General features: G+C 34.7%; 1 protein-coding gene across 3 annotated transcripts in view; it reads right to left on the reverse strand.

Moving 5' to 3' along the window:
- Positions 1-565: 565 nt before the first annotated feature.
- PHIP (PHIP subunit of CUL4-Ring ligase complex) overlaps positions 566-18,801 on the reverse strand; it is a 125,516-nt gene continuing 107,280 nt past the window's right edge. For 2 of the 3 annotated variants that reach the window (XM_082668553.1, XM_082668551.1), the window contains exons 33-40: positions 15,766-15,835; positions 15,380-15,433; positions 14,969-15,118; positions 10,769-10,921; positions 10,013-10,176; positions 9,298-9,557; positions 8,578-8,775; positions 566-4,320 (exon numbers count right to left, since the gene is read on the reverse strand). In XM_082668553.1, coding sequence (XP_082524679.1) covers positions 3,683-4,320; positions 8,578-8,775; positions 9,298-9,557; positions 10,013-10,176; positions 10,769-10,921; positions 14,969-15,118; positions 15,380-15,433; positions 15,766-15,835 — 1,687 coding nt within the window. In that variant the 3' untranslated portion in view covers positions 566-3,682. The remainder of the gene's footprint in view (positions 4,321-8,577; positions 8,776-9,297; positions 9,558-10,012; positions 10,177-10,768; positions 10,922-14,968; positions 15,119-15,379; positions 15,434-15,765; positions 15,836-18,801) is intronic. The other variant, XM_082668552.1, reaches the window with a different exon arrangement.

Here is an 18,801-nt window from a genome sequence, read left to right on the forward strand (position 1 = left end):
CAGAACATAAAAGTACTTCCCCTATTATGACTTTTAAAATCATATATTTCCTGCATATGAGAACAATTATAGCCCTTTTAAACACTCAAGTATCTTGGTCCTTTCAACCTACTCAACAGTAAATTTCAGGTGGACAAAAACATTCAGAATAACAATTTGTTTTCATTAGGTAGAAAACAGTCAAAATTGCTTCCAGTTGACATCTGAGAGAGAGGTATGTTTGCATGTATAAAATGGAATGCTAGAATTAAACGCTATAAACTGGAGAAACTAATTTATATTACAAATCATATTTCAAAACATGTAAATGTTGCTAATATATAAGGTAAAAATGTTATTTGAATACTTTTGTTAAAATGTCTGATTAATCTACTGCACTGCAGATAAGGGACAGTTCTAGATGTTAACATACATGCTGCACAAGGATCTTTTTGCTGATCAGTGTATATTACATCATTTCCAAGTGATACTAGATTCAACCAAACTTCGTGTCTCAGATGTGACCTAAACATGCTCACAAATATTCTATACAATTATTCTACTTAAGGAGGAAGATCGTTGTTACAATGCTACCAAATAGTCTTCAAATTTGTGACGTTGTACAATAATAAAAACAATGAAAGCAAGGCCAAATCTTTAGTTCATGAATATATGCAGAGAACAGTCCAACGCCACAATAGCAGATTGCAAAGAATAAAATTTTTAAGAAGTATGTCTACTGCCCAGAGTTACGAGATTGTAATTAGACTGACTGTTTAATCTGCTGATTTGCAACATTTTGTAATTTTATAAGATTTGATTGGGACTTGAGAATGTTGGGGTGGAGGGAGAGAATATTAGGGTTAGGTACTTAAAAATACATAAACTGATTTACATTTTCTACGAATGTAATAACAAGTTATATTTCTGAAACTTTCAGGAAACTTAAATTCTTTTATTGCTCACCTAAAACAACTGCCAACATTTCCTTTTGACCTATGAACAGTATATATATGGTGTTACTGTCTCAAAGAAGGTATTTTCCAAGTGGTAGAACAAAACTATGTTGATGACTTAAATTTCTCAATGCAACTTTTGCAACGTATAGAAGCTAAATTATAAAAAAATAAAATCTAGATATATCTGGTTATTACTAATACATTTTTAAGTGTTTCAATTATAAAGAATCTGATCCAAGTCATTTCTGCCTTACTAAGTAACCAGTGTCTAATAATATCCAAATAAGGTCATAAATATATAGTGTCTTTAGAACAGGAACAATACATTTACTTGTTGCAGGTAAGATGGTAAATACTCATTTTTTTGCTCATGAGTTAGAATTAATACACCCTACTAGCGGTATATTTCACTCTTAAGACTGTGTACGCTCTTCCTTTTCCTGTACACACCTTAAAACTGTACACATACTTTTTTTTTTACAAAAATGGATTTTATAGTCTTATTTTCTAACACAATGCAGATAACATCAGGAAATTACATGTTTCAAATAGACTGCCTTCAAAAGCAACATATTAATGACTTAAATTTCAAACATACACACTATTATTTTCAATACTGGTGTAGCTGAGAGACTCATTTTACTATACAACCAAGCCATCCATTTCTGCATTATGAAGAGTTTAACTACTGAATTTTAATTATATAGTTAAATATATTTGTTAGAAAAAAATAAATATACAAAAAACCTGAAAAATTTGAAATTATTTTCAACTGCAAAATCACAGCAATCCAGTTAAGATCTGGAAAATGGTTTACTTAATTCCATAGGAGGATTTCTGTACAAATTTAGTTACAAACAATCTAAAAAGCCCAAATGCATCACTTTCCATCCTTTTTCAAGACAATCAGATGACAGCTAACATTTATCCCTACCAGAAATATTATAGAAATAATTATGTAATGTATTTTGCCAAGGTTCAATTAAAGACTTTATTTTTCTATATCAGGGTCATGCTGATACATATATTCCCCAGCCTCGCTTTTTAAAAATGTAGTATCCGAAAATTTTGGCTACATTTTTGTACCATACCAGTCCTCACAAAATACTACATTCTTTAAACTTTAAAAAAAAATGGACAATAATCTTTAAACAATAGAAATGGTATTTATGTTGGTTTTTAAGGTATAAAATAACTAACTGTACCATAAACAAATAAATAACTGCTTTCCTTTTCCACAGCAGTACATATAGCAATACATTCTCCTAAGTCATATAGTTATCATTTACAATAGACAACTTAATTTTACTAATGATGCAAAAAATAATAGAATACAAGGCACAATCATTAAATGGAATTTTCCTTTAGGGTGTATACTGACATACCAGCGTGATAAGGATACCGTAAAAAGTGCAGAAAAAACACAATGTGCAATGAGACCACTGTATAAAACATGATTGCATAAAAAGTGATTTGGCCTATTTTTAAACCTTTAATAATTGAAAATAACCAATCTTCCCCTTAAAATTAAACTATAAAGTATGACATTTTAAAATTATTTTTATTCTACCACTATCTAAAAAATCCTGAAAAAAGAATTTATACCTGGGTAATAGTATATAAGTATGTGTTTGTATATATATTTAATTATACCCATTTATCAATATATACACATACACACACAGACACATTTCTTTGTAAGTCATTTTAGCCTATTAGATATGTCTAAAGTTTAGAAATGACATTAATCCGGATTAACAAGTAAACATCAAATCCCATACCTTTTTCCTGTATTTTCCTTGAATCCTTTAACCACTTAAACATTTTCTCTAAAACATCTCTGTCAAAGGACCCACCAGTGCATTATTTTCTACTATTAGTACCAAAAAAAGATACACCTCAGCATAACTCTTTAATAACTTGCTCTTTAGAATAATATATAGCCTTTCCAATATTGAAAAAGTGTATGCTGTCCTGACAGTCAAAAACAGGCTTTCCACTGCACTGATTCTCAGTCTTTGGCACAATAAACAGAGATTGAGTGATTGACATAAGAATCAAGGTCTGAAAAATTAGACAGTCAAATGTTTTCCAATGTGGATATGTTTCCTTTGCATCAGTACATTTTCTCTTAAGTTTGGCAGAAATGGAATACAGCAAAAGCCTCCTCTAGATTCTTTGTAGATGAACATTCTATAATTAAAATTAAACTTTTCAGGGTATCAAATGGTGGGAATTTTATATTTACCTTTAGAGGAAACACATTTCTTAATTTACTGCTACTCTGGTAACATCTGTTCTCCTAGGGACAAGACTTCTGTATCAACAGAAATGTACCTGGCTTGGTCAAAAATAATTCATTTTAACATAAAATGCTCTATCACTAGGAATATTATGCTCCTTAAGAGTATAGCAGAACTGTCTTCTTCAGAAATAAATTGGGAATTCATTATAGAGCCTCAATTTCCTTTGTTTTGAACAGTAAATGAAATGAATGTTGAAATGCATAACCTATCTAAGGGCAATAAATAGCAAACATTTAAAATATATATGTATATATTTATATATATATATATATTCATTTAAAGAAGTGAAGTGTCTTGTAAGTTTGTTTGTTTTTTTTGCAAATCAAATCATAACATTCCCTAATCCGTCATAGCAGCAAGGAAGCAGAAGCCATAGTTCTACATACTCCTTAACTGTACCTGCTTTATAGATTTTGAAGTAAAATATTTTGGTGCAAGTTACCAACCAATTAAGTTAGCTTTTGCTTTTTCAGTCAACTTTCGGACTCGTCCTCTACTAGAAGTTCCAAAAGTCAAAGAAGTGTCTTCAAACAACAGCTGCCTTTGCTCCTCTTCAGAGTCATCCTCGTTATAGAAGGCTGTCCTTCGACCTTGGTTTCTAGTTCTCATGTGAGGTTCAGAGCCTTTAAGTTCCTCAAACTCTTCTTCCTCATCCAGGGGATCGTCTGTCTTTTTTCGGTTACTTCTCCTTAGCATTTTAACACTTGTAGGAACTATGAGATCTGAGTCTAGTTTTTGTGTCTTCATCTTCCTTTTGGGTTTTCTGCCTCCACGACTCTTTTTCTGTAACAAATCCTCCTTTACAATATTAGTTTCAGAAAGAAAATTGCAGGTTGAAGAAGGAACTACTTCATCTCTGATGGGATGCATGCTATTTTGCTCCGAATCTTCGGGCTTTGCATTCTGTAGCTTTTTGGGCTTCCTACCCCTCTTCTTGTGTGTAACTTCACCACTGCTGGTATTAACATCCACCTTAGGTTTCCTTCCAGGTCCTCTCTTCACAAGCTTGGACGGCTGCCCTCCGTGGCCATTTACTTGAATGCTTCCGGGTACAAGAGCATTGTTTTTACAATCTGCTGAAAGGGAACAACAGTGCACTTAATATATGGAACTGCTTTTTTATTTGACCCTCAAACCAATCAATAAGTCCACTGCTATACTTATACGTAATGACATAATCCTAATTTTTTTTTTTTTTTTTTTTTTTGGCGGTATGCTGGCCTCTCACTGCCGTGGCCTCCCCCGCCGCGGAGCACAGGCTCCGGACGCGCAGGCCCAGCAGACATGGCTCACAGGCCCAGTTGCTTTGCGGCATGTGGCATCCTCCCGGACCGGGGCATGAACCCGTGTCCCCTGCATCGGCAGGCGGACTCCCAACCACTGCGCCACCAAGGAAGCCCATAATCCTAATTGTTTTTTAACTAATATGAGAAAAAGAACTGACAAAAGGCTAACGGTTTAATGATATTATTTATCTTCTATTTAAAACTCACAGAGGAGAAGCATCCTTAATGAAGTCACTGATGACTTGACAGGAGGGAAATGAAACTCAGAGCAAATAAATTACTTGTCTAAGTTAATACTGTAAATTATGACAGAGCTGGGATTAGCCAAGGTTTCTTATTCCTACTACCTTTACTACACATTCTAATGTACGAGCATTGTTTTCATTACACAAAATGACCCTGTTTACTCGTATGGAACTTCACCACCACAAAGCACTTTGTTTCCCTCATTAACACAGAATTTTTCTGTCTTCCTACCTTCAAGCAGCTCCATCATGGAAAATAATCTTAGCATAAAATCCATGACCTTTAAACTTGGTAATCGGAATAAATAAGCATTATCATCCCCCTCTACTTTCCTCTAATCATTTTTTTCTATTACAGATGGAGGAAATAGGGACTATCAAGACTGGAATGATTCTAACTCTTATTTAATCCTCTCTTGGATGTGATGATGATCATGACCTTTCTGATATCAGAGAAGAATTTATAGTCTAAATATTTCCTTATGTTCCTCAGAAGTAAAAAGGATCTCCTTTCCTACTAACTCCTATGCAAGGGGTTTGGAAGTACATCTACTGGAATAATTTATAACAGTTGTTCTCCATAAACACTACCATGGCTTTGATATTCTTCATCTATCATTTTTACAAGAGTAGAAATAAGTTACTCTTGGTCACAGAATTTTTAAAAAAGGGTTAAAATAAAAAAGCAACTAAATGGCAGTTTTCTTCACAGGCTCTTTTTGGAACAGTCCTATCTCCTTATGTAACTGAATGGCAAATGACTGATTTATAATCATAAGCAATACTGACTGCACATATCAATCAAATCCACTATGTGTGCAACTATTATCAGGATTAAAATCCCATTATAACAAACTCCACGATAAAGACCATTATGCTTTATTAAAAAATAAAAAAATTCTGAAGATTAAATTCCAAATCTGTACAATCTGGACATCATGATGAACTGCCTTTCTATGGTTTAAAAAAAAAAAAAGCCATTACCCTTTCAGATGACGAAAAAGATGACAAACACGCATTACCACTAACTTTTTTTTTTTTTTTTTTTTGCGGTGCACGGGCCTCTCACTGCTGTGGCCTCCCCTGTTGCAGAGCACAGGCTCTGGACGCACAGGCTCAGCGGCCATGGCTCACGGGTCTAGCCGCTCCGCGGCACGTGGGATTTTCCCGGACCGGGGCATGAACCTGTGTCCCCTGCATCGGCAGGCGGACTCTCAATCACTGTGCCACCAGGGAAGCCCACCACTAACTTTTTCCTCCAAAATTCTGAAGTTTTTTGTTTTGGTTGTGATGGGAGATCTGCAATGCAGTATTTTACAGGAAATCCATAAAGAGATGGAAAGTGCTGTTAAAGAGAATGCTTCTCAGAGAAGGAGTCTCTGAGCCAATAGCAGAGGAAGAAGGCAAAGCCCTCATTTCCTGACCCCACAGTACAAATGACTTTCTTCAGATTAGTGGTTTTGAATAATGACGAGGGGAGGGGTGCAGGGGAGAAACATGTCTGTGCATAAAGTAGTAAAAGTATTTTCTAACAAACAAGTACCCTTAACCTGCCTGAGGATTCTGTAAGATTCTGTATAGCTTTTAATTTGTTTTACATTAAGACTACTGGCAAATAAACATCCAGTTCATATACCCTACAAAAGTTCCACAGACTGGCTTCAAGGACTCCAGGAGCTCCTTGAAATGGTCCAAAGTTTGTGTGGATATGCCTACGTGCATTTTTTTAGGGGAAAAAAACTACAGGGTTGGCCAACTTTACAAAGCAATATGTAACCTAAAAAGGTTCAGAACTAATGCAGTTCTTTTAAAAAGGAATTCGAGTTAAAAAGAAGTTTTAAAAATCACTCATCTGGACCTGTACTATCCAATGAGGCCACTACTAACCACATGACCACTGAGCACCTGAAATGTAACTAAGCGATTGAGGAATTCAAGTTTTAATTAAGTTTAAATTTGAATATGAAGCAGTGTACATTTTGAAACACTGATGACACACTGAAATAATATTTTGGATATAAAGGAGTAAATAAAATACAGTATTAAAACTGATAATTTCACCTGTTTGCTGTTACGACATGTAGCTACTAGAACATATGTCACTTGTATTATATTTCAATTGCACAGCACTGCTCGTTTCTGATAGTTAATTCAAGTGCCAATATTTATATGATAAGTCATCATTAATGGGTTACATAGTAGCTTATTATATTTCTATACTGTACTGGTATTCCTATGTATTTGTAATACTCAAAAACTATGAATCAAATTGGCTATTGGACCTCCCCTATCATAATGCCAGAACCAATTCTCTATATACATTTGATTTCTCTAGGATTCAGGACTAACAGAAGCAAGGCCAATATACCATTCAAAACTTTGAATTCAGTTCAGAAAGGAAGCAAATGTAAAACACTCACATACAAAATTATTTACTTATTTGTTCAAACACTGATTGTCCACTATATACTAAGTATAGGCAATTAAAAAATGAGCATGGGCAAGCACAAGAGCTCAGATTCTACTGGAGATAGACAACATAAAAAAAGAATAGTTCTATCAACATTATAAGGGCCACAAAAGGCAATGAACAGGAAACTATTAAACTAGTAGGAAAAAAGAAATTCCAAAGAAGGAAGAAAGGACAACAATATTTAGGGACTTCCAAGTGGTTCAGGATGGCTGGGACATCAAAGGGAGACAGAAAAGTAAGGACAGCTGAATGTTAGACAACAGCCAAGCAATGAAGAGTCTTGTATAACAGGCAAAAACATTCAACTCTGATTCCACGTATGATTCAAAGGCAGGGAAGGATCTTAATTCTCTCTGTGTGTTTGTCTGTGTGCACGTGATCAGAAAGGTCACTTTGACTTAAATGTGGAAGATGGACTGAATAAAGTAGAGTTGAGAACTGAGGCAGGGAGACCAGTTAGGAGAGTGCGACAGTCCATGGAAGTGAGAATGGAGAGGAGGAAATGGATCTCAGAGATGTTAAGGAGGCAGAAAGAAATAAGTAGATTTGGATGATGATTTTAAACTTATAGAGGTGGGAAGATCCCAATATCGTTAATCAAAATGAGGCCATTTCAGTAGAAAAACTAAATTGTGAGAGGTTTCTGGGGGGAATACTGAAAAGGAAATGGTCTAGACACTCTGGAAGTCATGACGAAAAATGCTTATTCTTGAGCTGTCTGCTGTCAAGAAGCCATAATTATTTTAACATGTCGTAGGGTGTATTTCATCAGTTACTTGCTTCATCTTTCAAACAGAAAACTTTTACAATGAAAATGTGAAGACAAAAGAACTTTGGAAGCATAACTCTAAGGGGTCAAAAGTTGTATGCTAGAATAGATATCTGGCTATAGACAATCCTAATTATTATTTAAAGGTCAGTGTGTTGAATTTTGTGATATAAAAACAACTCAAAAATTTTTCTAAAGAAGTGCTATACTGCGTTAAAACTAAATTCAACTTTATTTAAACTTCTTGGATATACTTTTCTAGGTTTTGTAATACTGAAGTTAAAAACTACTAAATTTATATCATAAAAGCCTCTGATTTTAGAATATGCTTTTATTTTTCATAGGACAGAAAATGCTTTTATTTTTCATAGGGCAAGTTTTTCTTGGCTTCTAAAATTTAGTAACAATACAGTTTGCTTTTGGCACAAAGCTGCGTATCAAAAGATGTCTCAGTAAATATATCAACTAATACAGAATGTGTGACTTTTAAATGAGCAACCTAAAAAGTGGATATAAATATTATTTCCAATAGAACCACCATTTGTTAAGATCTACGGTACCTTGCTCGATGACAGCTGATGACTTTGAGAGAGCGGATGTCTTTGAGAGCACAGACGATTTCATTTTACGTTTGGCTGGCTTTTCCTTTTCCATGTTTTCTTTTGTAGAATTATTCCTAGTGGCATGACTAAAATTGGACTGACCAGGACTTGAAAGAGTACTCAAGGTTTTGGAATGTTTCATGGAATTCTCTAGAACTAAAACACAAATACGAAAGATTAAAAGCTAAGAGTTAAATTATTTAACCTTAAAACAAGCAAGAAGGTTGGGATTACTTCTAAAGTGAATTGTTTGAATTAGCCAACAGGATAAAACCTGGGGCGATGCTTAAAGCTTCCGTAAGAAATCTACTTTCAAAAATGAAAAAGGCGTACATAATAGTTTCAGACCTTTCAGAAGCTGTCCAGTCACTGCAAGATTATGAAGGGAAGTGCTGGCAAACTGCTAGCAAGTCTGGGTTCTACGATTTAAATTTAGGCAGTTTGGATCAGAGTTGCCATTTTTGAGCATTATCCTATACTGACATTCCTAAACCTCAATATTCTTTTCCTTATCAAAAAAAATTAAAAGAAAAACGGGCAAAAACAATAAAGAAAAGCAAAACCAACAGTGTCTGATGGAATTTACTAAATCTAATATATTCCATTTGGCAAAGTAAATGCTTAAATTACAAAAGTCATTATATATATTTCAATTTAGAAACTGTAGCTGATTCTTACTTGTTTTCCCTGGCACTGCAGATGTGTTAGCTTTCGAAATAAAAGTCTTCGCTGCTGAAGAAGTGGATGGTTGCTCACTGGTAACTAGATCCACAGCCACTCGATTGCTTCTGGTTCGAACTACAGAACTGGATTCCGTTTTACCATTTATCTGAGCAGCACTGTGCCTTGGTGGTATTGATCGTGTAGGTGCAGAGAATGGAGAGGTAGCAATATCTGACTTTAACTGGGGTTTTAAGATCCTTTTTTTCCGTTCAGGGCTGAAAATAAAATAGTATCATTAGTCATTCTTTTAGCTCTATGTGGATGAATAAAACAGTCTTATAATACTGTTGGATTCAATATTTGTACTGTTATGAAATATGTTAAAATATGAGATTTGTAGTGGATTTCATATGGTTGTGAGCCTTTGAAAAGTGAATATTTAGTGAAGGATCGCTGTAAATGCTATAGTTATATGACAGAAAGCATGATGCCATCACTATCCTAAAAATGCTGTTTTACTGTACAGATTTAGCAGTTTGAATTTAAGCACTTACACTAGTATAGCTTTAGTTAAAAGATTAAAAATCCTCCACATCATAGGAACTTGCATGTCAAATATATCATTCTGCAATATAGGGAATAGTAAAGGAAGTATTAAAAAACACCAAGTTCTATCATTTAGATGACAAACTTATAGATCAGTTGATGATATTTAAAAGAAATCAAATACCTTGATGCAGCACTACTGGAAACAGAGCTGCTTCTATTTCTTTTCCTCCTCCGTTTGGTTATTGTACTTCTTTTATGAAAACGAAGGGCAGATTTATAATCTGATAAAACTGAACTAATGTGTTCTTCAAAGAAAGCGGACAAGCGCAAACTCATGCTGTAAATCTATGGAAAGAAAAAAAACTGTTCAAACATTCCTGAAAGGAAATGCCTGTTCCTTTGAGATAATAATTTAAATATTTTTCTAACAAAAAGTTTTTAGAATTTAAAACATTGCTTTTTCTCAATCTCTTTTGACAAAGACTAAAACTGAAACATTATTACAATTAAATTATTTTTGTATTTCTTGGACAAAGAAAGGTAAATGATATTTATAGTTTTACTCATTTTTATGACTCGTATGAGCATTATATGGAAAAAAATGCTCCTTTCCACTAATGCAGAAAACAGCTGGAAAAGTTAAGCACACGTACCTCTAACACATATCAGGACAATGTGTACGTGATGTCTATTCAACTACACTACCTTCAAGAAAAGTAACCATTCCTAAACATTAGTGACATTAGTGTTTTTTCATAGAAGGAATAAAACAGAAAGATGTGAATTCCTTTTTCCACTAGAATACCATTAAGAACCTAATAGAAAGTTTATCAATTTTGTTTTAAATTTTAAATAAAAGCAGCATTTAGTTACTCGACATACTTTTCTACTAATTTCATTTCATTTAAACAGAAAAGAAAGCAATTCAATTATATACCCTTGATCTTTTGCTTGGTGTATATGCTTTGGAATTACTAAAAATAAGTCTGACATCTTTACATAACTCCATTGGTGACTCATAATTCCCAGCCTCTAAAGTCTCTCTAACGGTAGCAAAATCCATTGGAGTGTCAATGATGTCTCTGTAGTCCTAAGAGAGGGAAAACAGGTCATATTAATAATATAATAATAATAGTGCATTACTTCTCGTAACAGGGATTCACATTCAATTTCTGTGATGACTGCAAGTCCTAGAACTATTAATAATCATTCCTCGTTTCCCTCATCAAGGCTCCCTTTATTCCCGAAGTCATTTTTATTTTTTTCATGTCCTCTACCTTTTACTGCAATCAACACAGGATTTCTCTCATTCAGGAACCTATAAATTCTGCTTTTTTTTCCTTCAGAAAGAGGTAAAGGGTAGAGTTGTGTTTGAAAAAGGAGATTAAAAGAATATCGAAAAAACTCAGTTCCACAACTACAAGTTTGATATAAAAAACCCAAAACTTTATACTACCCATGAACTCTAAAGGCTGCTAATTCATTGAAACATAATTGTACCTTTAAAATTAAGAGATAAAAACAATAAAAATATGTTAACATTCCATGTACGTGAAGGTCTGAATTCTAGTAACCTCAACTGCAGTACTACAATTACTATAATTGGGAACTTTGTAGTAATCAAGAATTATGAATGTAAGTATCTGTCACAAAGCCTTTGCAGTTCATTCCACGGAGGAAAAGTGCAGTCACCCAAAGTCTCCACCTAATCAATTGTATATTGTATATACAATTGTATAAGATAAAGCAATAAAAACAGGCAAATGAAAGGAGAAAAAAGCAACAGAATAGGATAAAATGATCCAAATATGGTATCTTTAAAGGAGTAAATAATACTATACCTTTTCCATAGCCCCAGAGTATGTAACTGTATTTTTCGAAATACAATAACTTGACTTTGCCCCATCAAGTTTAAATTATGATCAAATATGTTTGACCATAAAGCAAACAGTATTACTGCCTTTGACAAATAGGGACAGTTTTATTTCTTCCATAACAATCTGCAATGCCCTTTATTTCCTTTTCTTGTCTTGCTGCACTGGCTAGAATTTGCAGTACTATGTTAAATAGCAGCTGTGAGGATGGACATTTTTGCTCCACTCCCAATCTTAGGGGGAAAGCATTCAGTTTTTCATGATTAAGCATGATGTTAGCTATAGGTTTTTAAACAGATGTTCTTTATCAAGTTACAGAAGATCCCCTTTATTCCTAGTTTTCTTAAGTCTGTTTTTATTATTAGTGGTGTTCTGTTTTCTTAGATTATGTATTTGTCTTTTTGGCATCCACTCAGCACAGGGCCAACTATATTAATTTTCTTATTTTTGTATTCTTGATACTGTGGCATTTTGGGGACCAAACAGACCTAAGGAGAGACTGCCCCCTTCCAAGGGCTTAGGCAATTCTTAGAGATGGCAAAGGGTTGTACTGGGAATACAGCTTTCATATGTAAACCAACCATGCCCTTAAGCAACCCTCACACACCAAGCCAGTATTTCCTCTGCCATGAATCATCCCAGGGTCAGGTATCAGACAACCAGAGACCACCCCTATGCCCCAAAACCAACTGGAGTAATTCAAAGTAGCCAGTCTTAAGCTGTTGACTATGCCCTGCCTTGCCTTTCTCATGGAAACCTCAGTAAAGGCTCTGGCCCAAGCTTGTCCTTTGCCCCTGTGTTTTTTGGCTGTGTTGGGTCTTCGTTGCTGTGCGAGGGTTTTCTCTAGTTGTGGCGAGCAGGGGCTACTCTTCGTTGCAGTGCGCGGGCTTCACTGTGGTGGCTTCTCTTGTCGTGAAGCACGGGCTCTAGATGCGCGGGCTTCAGTAGTTGTGGCTTGCGAGCTCTAGAGTGCAGGCTCAGTAGCTGCGGCACACAGGCTAGTTGCTCCGCGGCATGTGGGATCTTCCCGGACCAGGGATCAGACCTGTGTCCCCTGCTTTGGTATGCTGATTCTTAACCACTGCGCCACCAGGGAAGCCCCCGCCCCTGTCTTCTGCAACGTAACTAAGACCCTGTGCTTTCCCCTGTGGCCCTAAGTGGTATTTGGTGAACCCCTCTCTGGGACCTTAAGTGTAATACATTTCTTTCTTCCAAGACTCATTCTCGTTTCCTCCTGTGGCCACAATGATTACCACACCATACCCAACATGTACATTCTTTAAAGAAATGAGTACTGAATTCTGTCAAATGCCTTTTCTGCACTGATATGATCATGTGATTTTTCTTCTTTAGTAATGAATTATTGACATATTGACTGATTTCTGAATACTGAACCAGCCTTATATCCCTGGGAAAAAACCCACTTGGTCAGGGTACAAAATCATTTTCATATATTGCTGAATTCTATTTGCTGATATTAAGAATTTTTGCACTTTCTTCTTTTGTACTGTTTTGTCTGGTTTTGACATCAGGGTAACACCGGCTTCATAGAATCAGTGTAGAAGCATTCTTTATCTTGAGGAAGAGACTGTGTAGAATTTGTGTTAGTTCTTTAAACATCTGGTAGAAGTTTCCAGTGAAGACTCCTGGGCTTAGAGATTAAAAAATACATACTTGGGCTTGCAAGAAACAAAAGGAAATCCACACGTTTCAAAAACAAAGAGAAATGAAAACCAGAGCACTTTAGCATTAGCTCAGTTCTTGTAAGAGGTTTTTTGGATGGTAGGGTTTGAATTAGTCCTGTTTATCACACTGCTGGAATTAAACATTTATCTTCTACATTTAAGATTACATGTTTCTTGATTTTTAAAATGACAAGTCATTTATGATATTTATCTATTGATGAAATTTCTCTATTTTCATCATTGCAAATTAGAACACATACATAAAAAAACAGATAATAAAGACTTTGGTGATCTCATCTCTTTATAAGAGATCATGACCTCACAGAGGTCATGATCTCTTATAAAACGTTTAATTTTAATTTCAAACCATGAATGTTATCTGATATACAATCTTTAGTAACTGAAAAAAGGAATAAAAAAAAATCACTTGAAGTGAAATTTAGATTGCTAAGACTGCACGCAAAAATAAATACTTGTAACATGTTTACTCAAACCTTTTACCACGAATTCCATAAAGATCATAAATTGGCATAACCTACATATATAGTAGTGCCACCTTACATTTATATATAGTGCTTCAGTGTAAAAACTATTTTAATGTTGAATAAATAACTAGTAATATTCTCATTCCACTTCTATAACCCTGTAAGGAAGGTTAGAGACAGGTATAATTATTCTTGCTTCCCAAATAATTTCCATAGTAAATTCACAGAATTAGTGTGGAAAAGAAAATAGTAAATATATACTCAGATATAAAAACTAAATAACTTGCTCAAAACTGCAGAACTGGTAAGAGGCAGAGCTGGGACAATAACCCAATTCTTTGGAGTCTTAGTTCAGGGTTACTTCTTTTTTACCACACTGTTCAATTTAGATGCTCTATGTAGCCAAATGGATAATGAGAAGGTGTATGAAATAAAAAGAAATAAACTATAATCATAAAAATAAATAGTAAACTGTCATGTATAAGAGATGTATATGTATTTATATATATATATCAAAATCAAACTGACAAATAAAGTATTTTCAAAAATACTTACTGGGGGACTTCCCTGGTGGCGCAGTGGTTAAGAATGCGCCTGCCAATGCAGGGGACATGGGTTCTCGAGCCCTGGCCTGGGAAGATCCCACACGCTGAGGAGCAACTAAGCCCGTGTGCCACAACTACTGAGCCTGCACTCTAGAGCCAGTGCGCCACAACTACTGAGCCTGCGCTCTAGAGCCTGTGCGCCACAACTACTGAGCCTGCGCTCTAGAGCCTGTGCTCCACAACCAGTGAGCCTGCACTCTAGAGCCCGTGAGCCACAACTACTGAGACTGCGCTCTAGAGCCCGTGAGCCACAACTACTGAGCCTGCGCTCTAGAGCCCGTGAGCCACAACTACTGAGCCCGCACACCTAGAGCTGGTGCTTCACAACAAGCGAATGAGAAACCTGCACCTTGCAACGAAGAGTAGTCCCTGCCTGCCACAACTAGAGAAAGCCTGCACGCAGCAACGAAGACCCAACGTAGCCAAAAATAAATAAATAAATTTTAAAAAAAATCTATGTGCAAACACATTAAAAAAAAAATACTTACTGGATATTCAAGAAGATCTACTGGCTGGCGGAAAGGCTCAGAATCTTCACACTGAAATATGAGATTTAACAATTCTTGACACTGTTTCTTCCATGCTTGAATATCATAAGACTGTGCTCTGTTACGTAATCTTCTTCTAGGCTGATGGTCCTAAAATTAAAATGTTCAAATAATATTAATAATACATAGAATAAAATTTTTATTTTTAATCTTGGATAATTAGGTAATATACAGTGATTCAAATAAAAGAAAACATCATTCACCTAGTTCTGAAAACCATGCATTGTTGTGATGGAAACTGATTTGGAAGTTAATACTTAATCTGTCTTTAAAAATAGTAAGAGTAAAAAAAAATGCTTAATACATTTTAATTCATATAAGGCACTTCTGTTAAAACAAAGAACTTAGTACCTTCCTCTTCCGGGTAGAAGTTCCTGGCACATCAGTGTCTTCTTTTTCTTCTTCCTTTGAAGAAAGAATTTATCAGATTCATAAAATATTCTAGGTTTCACTATATTCTATAGTTTTTTAATACCAATTATCTCCTTTACATTTTGGAAAACCCATAGTATATATGATGCTGGAACACTTTACTGACTCATTAAAAAGTCTCCCTCCACCCACCGTTTAAAAAAAATTATAACAATTCTGAATCATTTTTTTTTAAAAAGTTAGCAACAGCATTAGGCAAAAATAATTTTCATAACAGCATTCACCTGAAAACTACTGTGTGTAAATTTCTTTTTATATATGGAACATAACCAATGTAGTAATAATCATAATGAAATATTAAATACCTCCGAGTCAGACAAAACTTTCTTCTTCATTGAATTGTAGAGTGGAATTATGTTATAACAAGTCTGATCCCTAAATAACAAAGAAATGTTAGTATACAAGACTGGAGTCATGAGATTTTTGTCCTTTAAACCTGTTAGTAAAACAAGATTTTAAGATAAAACTTGAAGCTGAAGGCTTCTTCATCAGTTGACTCCAAAACCCTATGGCACACACATCTGCCCCTGCCCCTCCACTCTATGTGAAGCCTCCACTCTGGCCTATTTCATTACACCAAGCCCAATTCCCATCTCCCAGGTTTTGCTCAGTTCACTACTGGGCCTGGAATGCCTTCCTTCATTCTTCAGTCTACAAGGAATAGCCAGTATACCTCCTGTCTTCTAATTCCTTCTTCCTTTTATTCTTAAATGTAGGCATTCCCTAAAATTTTGTCTTTAGCCATCTTCTATACCTTTTGACCAGATAATCTTATATATCTGCAGTTTATCTGTGTTAGTGAACTCCAAATTCCTATAATTTGGTCTGACTCTTCTCCTGAGATTCCTGACACCATCTAAAATTCTGCATGTCTAAACCTAACTGTTGTTTTCCACTTTCTCCCTTTTCTTTTTAACTTTTTTTTTCAACCATTCTTACAGTAATGCATGGTTTTTCACTATTCCTTCCCTTGCCTCCTCCTTATAAACCCAATCATTGGACAAGTTCTGTGATTCTACCTTCAAAATCTCTTGGCATCTGCCTCTTTCTCACTTCCATAAAGTAAGCCTCCATCACCTCTTACTTGGTCAGCTGTAGAAGTCAATCTGCAGTCAGTTTAGTATTTTTAGGGCAATTTGCATCATGTTATTCTCATGTTAAAAACATTTCAACAGTCCCTTGCCTTTTGTCTCCTCCCTATCTGTTAACATTAGACACTGCAGTCAAATTAATATTTTTAAGGCATAGCAAGCACCATGCTATTCTCAGGTACAAATATTTTCGATAGCTCCTTGCTCCCTGTGCTCATATTTTAAGTATAGTTCCTCAGATCAGCATTCGAGGTCCTCCACGATATGGTCCAAACTCGAGTTTAGCACACTGTATCCCTATTACTTCAGCTCATGTACTCTCTACTTCACCTGATTTCAGTTACTCGATTCCCTTAACAAATATTTACCTTCCTCCATCATGCCATTCCTCATCCCTGAACTGCTTTCCTTTCATCTAACTTCTGAATCAGTATCTACCTTGTCCAGAACATCTTAACATACTTCTCCCTGTACCTGAAATCCCACCCTTATAGCCAGAAGTGACCCTATCCCTCATCTAAGCATTCATACAAACTCCTTTTACTTTTTCCTTATATTATAGTTACAGATTTATCTACCCTACAAAACTGTATTAAGAGGATAATTATGCATTTCTTTCTATCTCCAAGTATCTATTACAACACTTTGAATATAACTATTGCTTGAAATTTGGCCAAATAACTCAATTAAAAAGTACCATTACCAAAATTTCAAGATATACTAGACATCTTGAAAAGTAACACTAGCTAAAAATGGTCCTTAACAAATTGTATACCTCTAAAAAATGCCAGGGATTTACTTTTAGATATATACAATGTAAATGTTTTATTATTTTATTTTAATCTGTTCTTATAAGGCATTTCAAAGTAACTATTTGAAAGAAATACAATTTCACAGATTATTCCAAATGTAAAAATAATTGTTTCATCTAAATTATTTCACTAAAATATGAATTTACTCTATCATGTGATTCTATTGATTCCTATCTCTTTGGAAAAATAGATGTACATAACATATATAAAACACAAAATTACAGATTAAAAACTTTATAGTTAAGATACTATAAACTTTTACAACCAAGTATATAAATAGTTTTCTGAGGATAACTAATTTTTATTATCTTATTAATTCTTGATTATCAATTTTACTGAAAAGCAGCAAAAGCTTAGCAATAACAGCCCCGAAACCAGTTGGAAGGCAACAGTTTTCTTTAGAGAAATAAGGTCGAGGAAGGGCATAAAGTGATCTTACGAATTTTCTTTGGTGGTTTATTTATATTGCAATTACCTACATTCCTTAGCAAAACAAACAAGCAAAAACAAACTCACCTAATACCAAGAAAAGGGACCCTATGATTATGCTGAGTAATGAGAATGAAGCTGGAGGTGTTTAAAAAAAAAAGCCTCAATAATCCCTTCATGTAAAAATGAAAGCTGAAAATAGGTGAATACTTAAATTATAAAATACCCAATTCTCTTAATGAGAAAAAATTATCCAATATAAATAAACTTCGTATGAATTCAGAGCTGTATTTCGTAGAAAATATACATATGATTCATTCCTCTGGCTTCAATTTAGAAGACTCAATTCATTCTATGAATGCATAAAATCCTAAGACAAGGAAGTAAAAGTCCTGCTGTCTTAAGAAGTTGTAGTTATCATCACTCTTGGTATGGGATTAATGAATGAGGAAGTAAACTTGACTTTGAAGAAGAAAAACCTTGAAAGTTAAATTCATTTTCCTGCTGATGTATTTGAATACTTGTTCCAAAACTTGATAGGGGCAATACAATGTTAAGATGAAAGGTTCTCAAATCAAATGGCAGACACTCATTTACTGTGAAAATTAAACAAGTTAACCTCTAAAAGATTCAATTTCCTTAACTGTAAATTCCAGATAATGATCTCTCCCACCTGTAAGATTTTTATCTGACTTAGAAGAGCTAATTTAGGTAAAACATTATACATTCAGTAAAAGCTTGCTATTATTATTATTATCGAACATTGGATTTAGAGAAAGATCCCTATTTTCTTACTTGAATTGCAGAACACAACTGTAACACAATCTCTTTGACTCTGTAATTATTATCAGCCAGTGAACTAAACGCTGCTTCTTTAGACAGACATACGCTTCCTATTTTGAGTGGAACTATGCTTATAGCACAGCACGTGACATGATGTATAATAAAAAATGATTGTACTCTACGTTTTGGCATTTTACATTTTAAAATACTGCCATTAATTATTACA

Source organism: Grampus griseus (assembly GCF_964374135.1).
Source record: "Grampus griseus genome assembly, chromosome: 13".
NCBI lineage: Eukaryota > Metazoa > Chordata > Mammalia > Artiodactyla > Delphinidae > Grampus > Grampus griseus.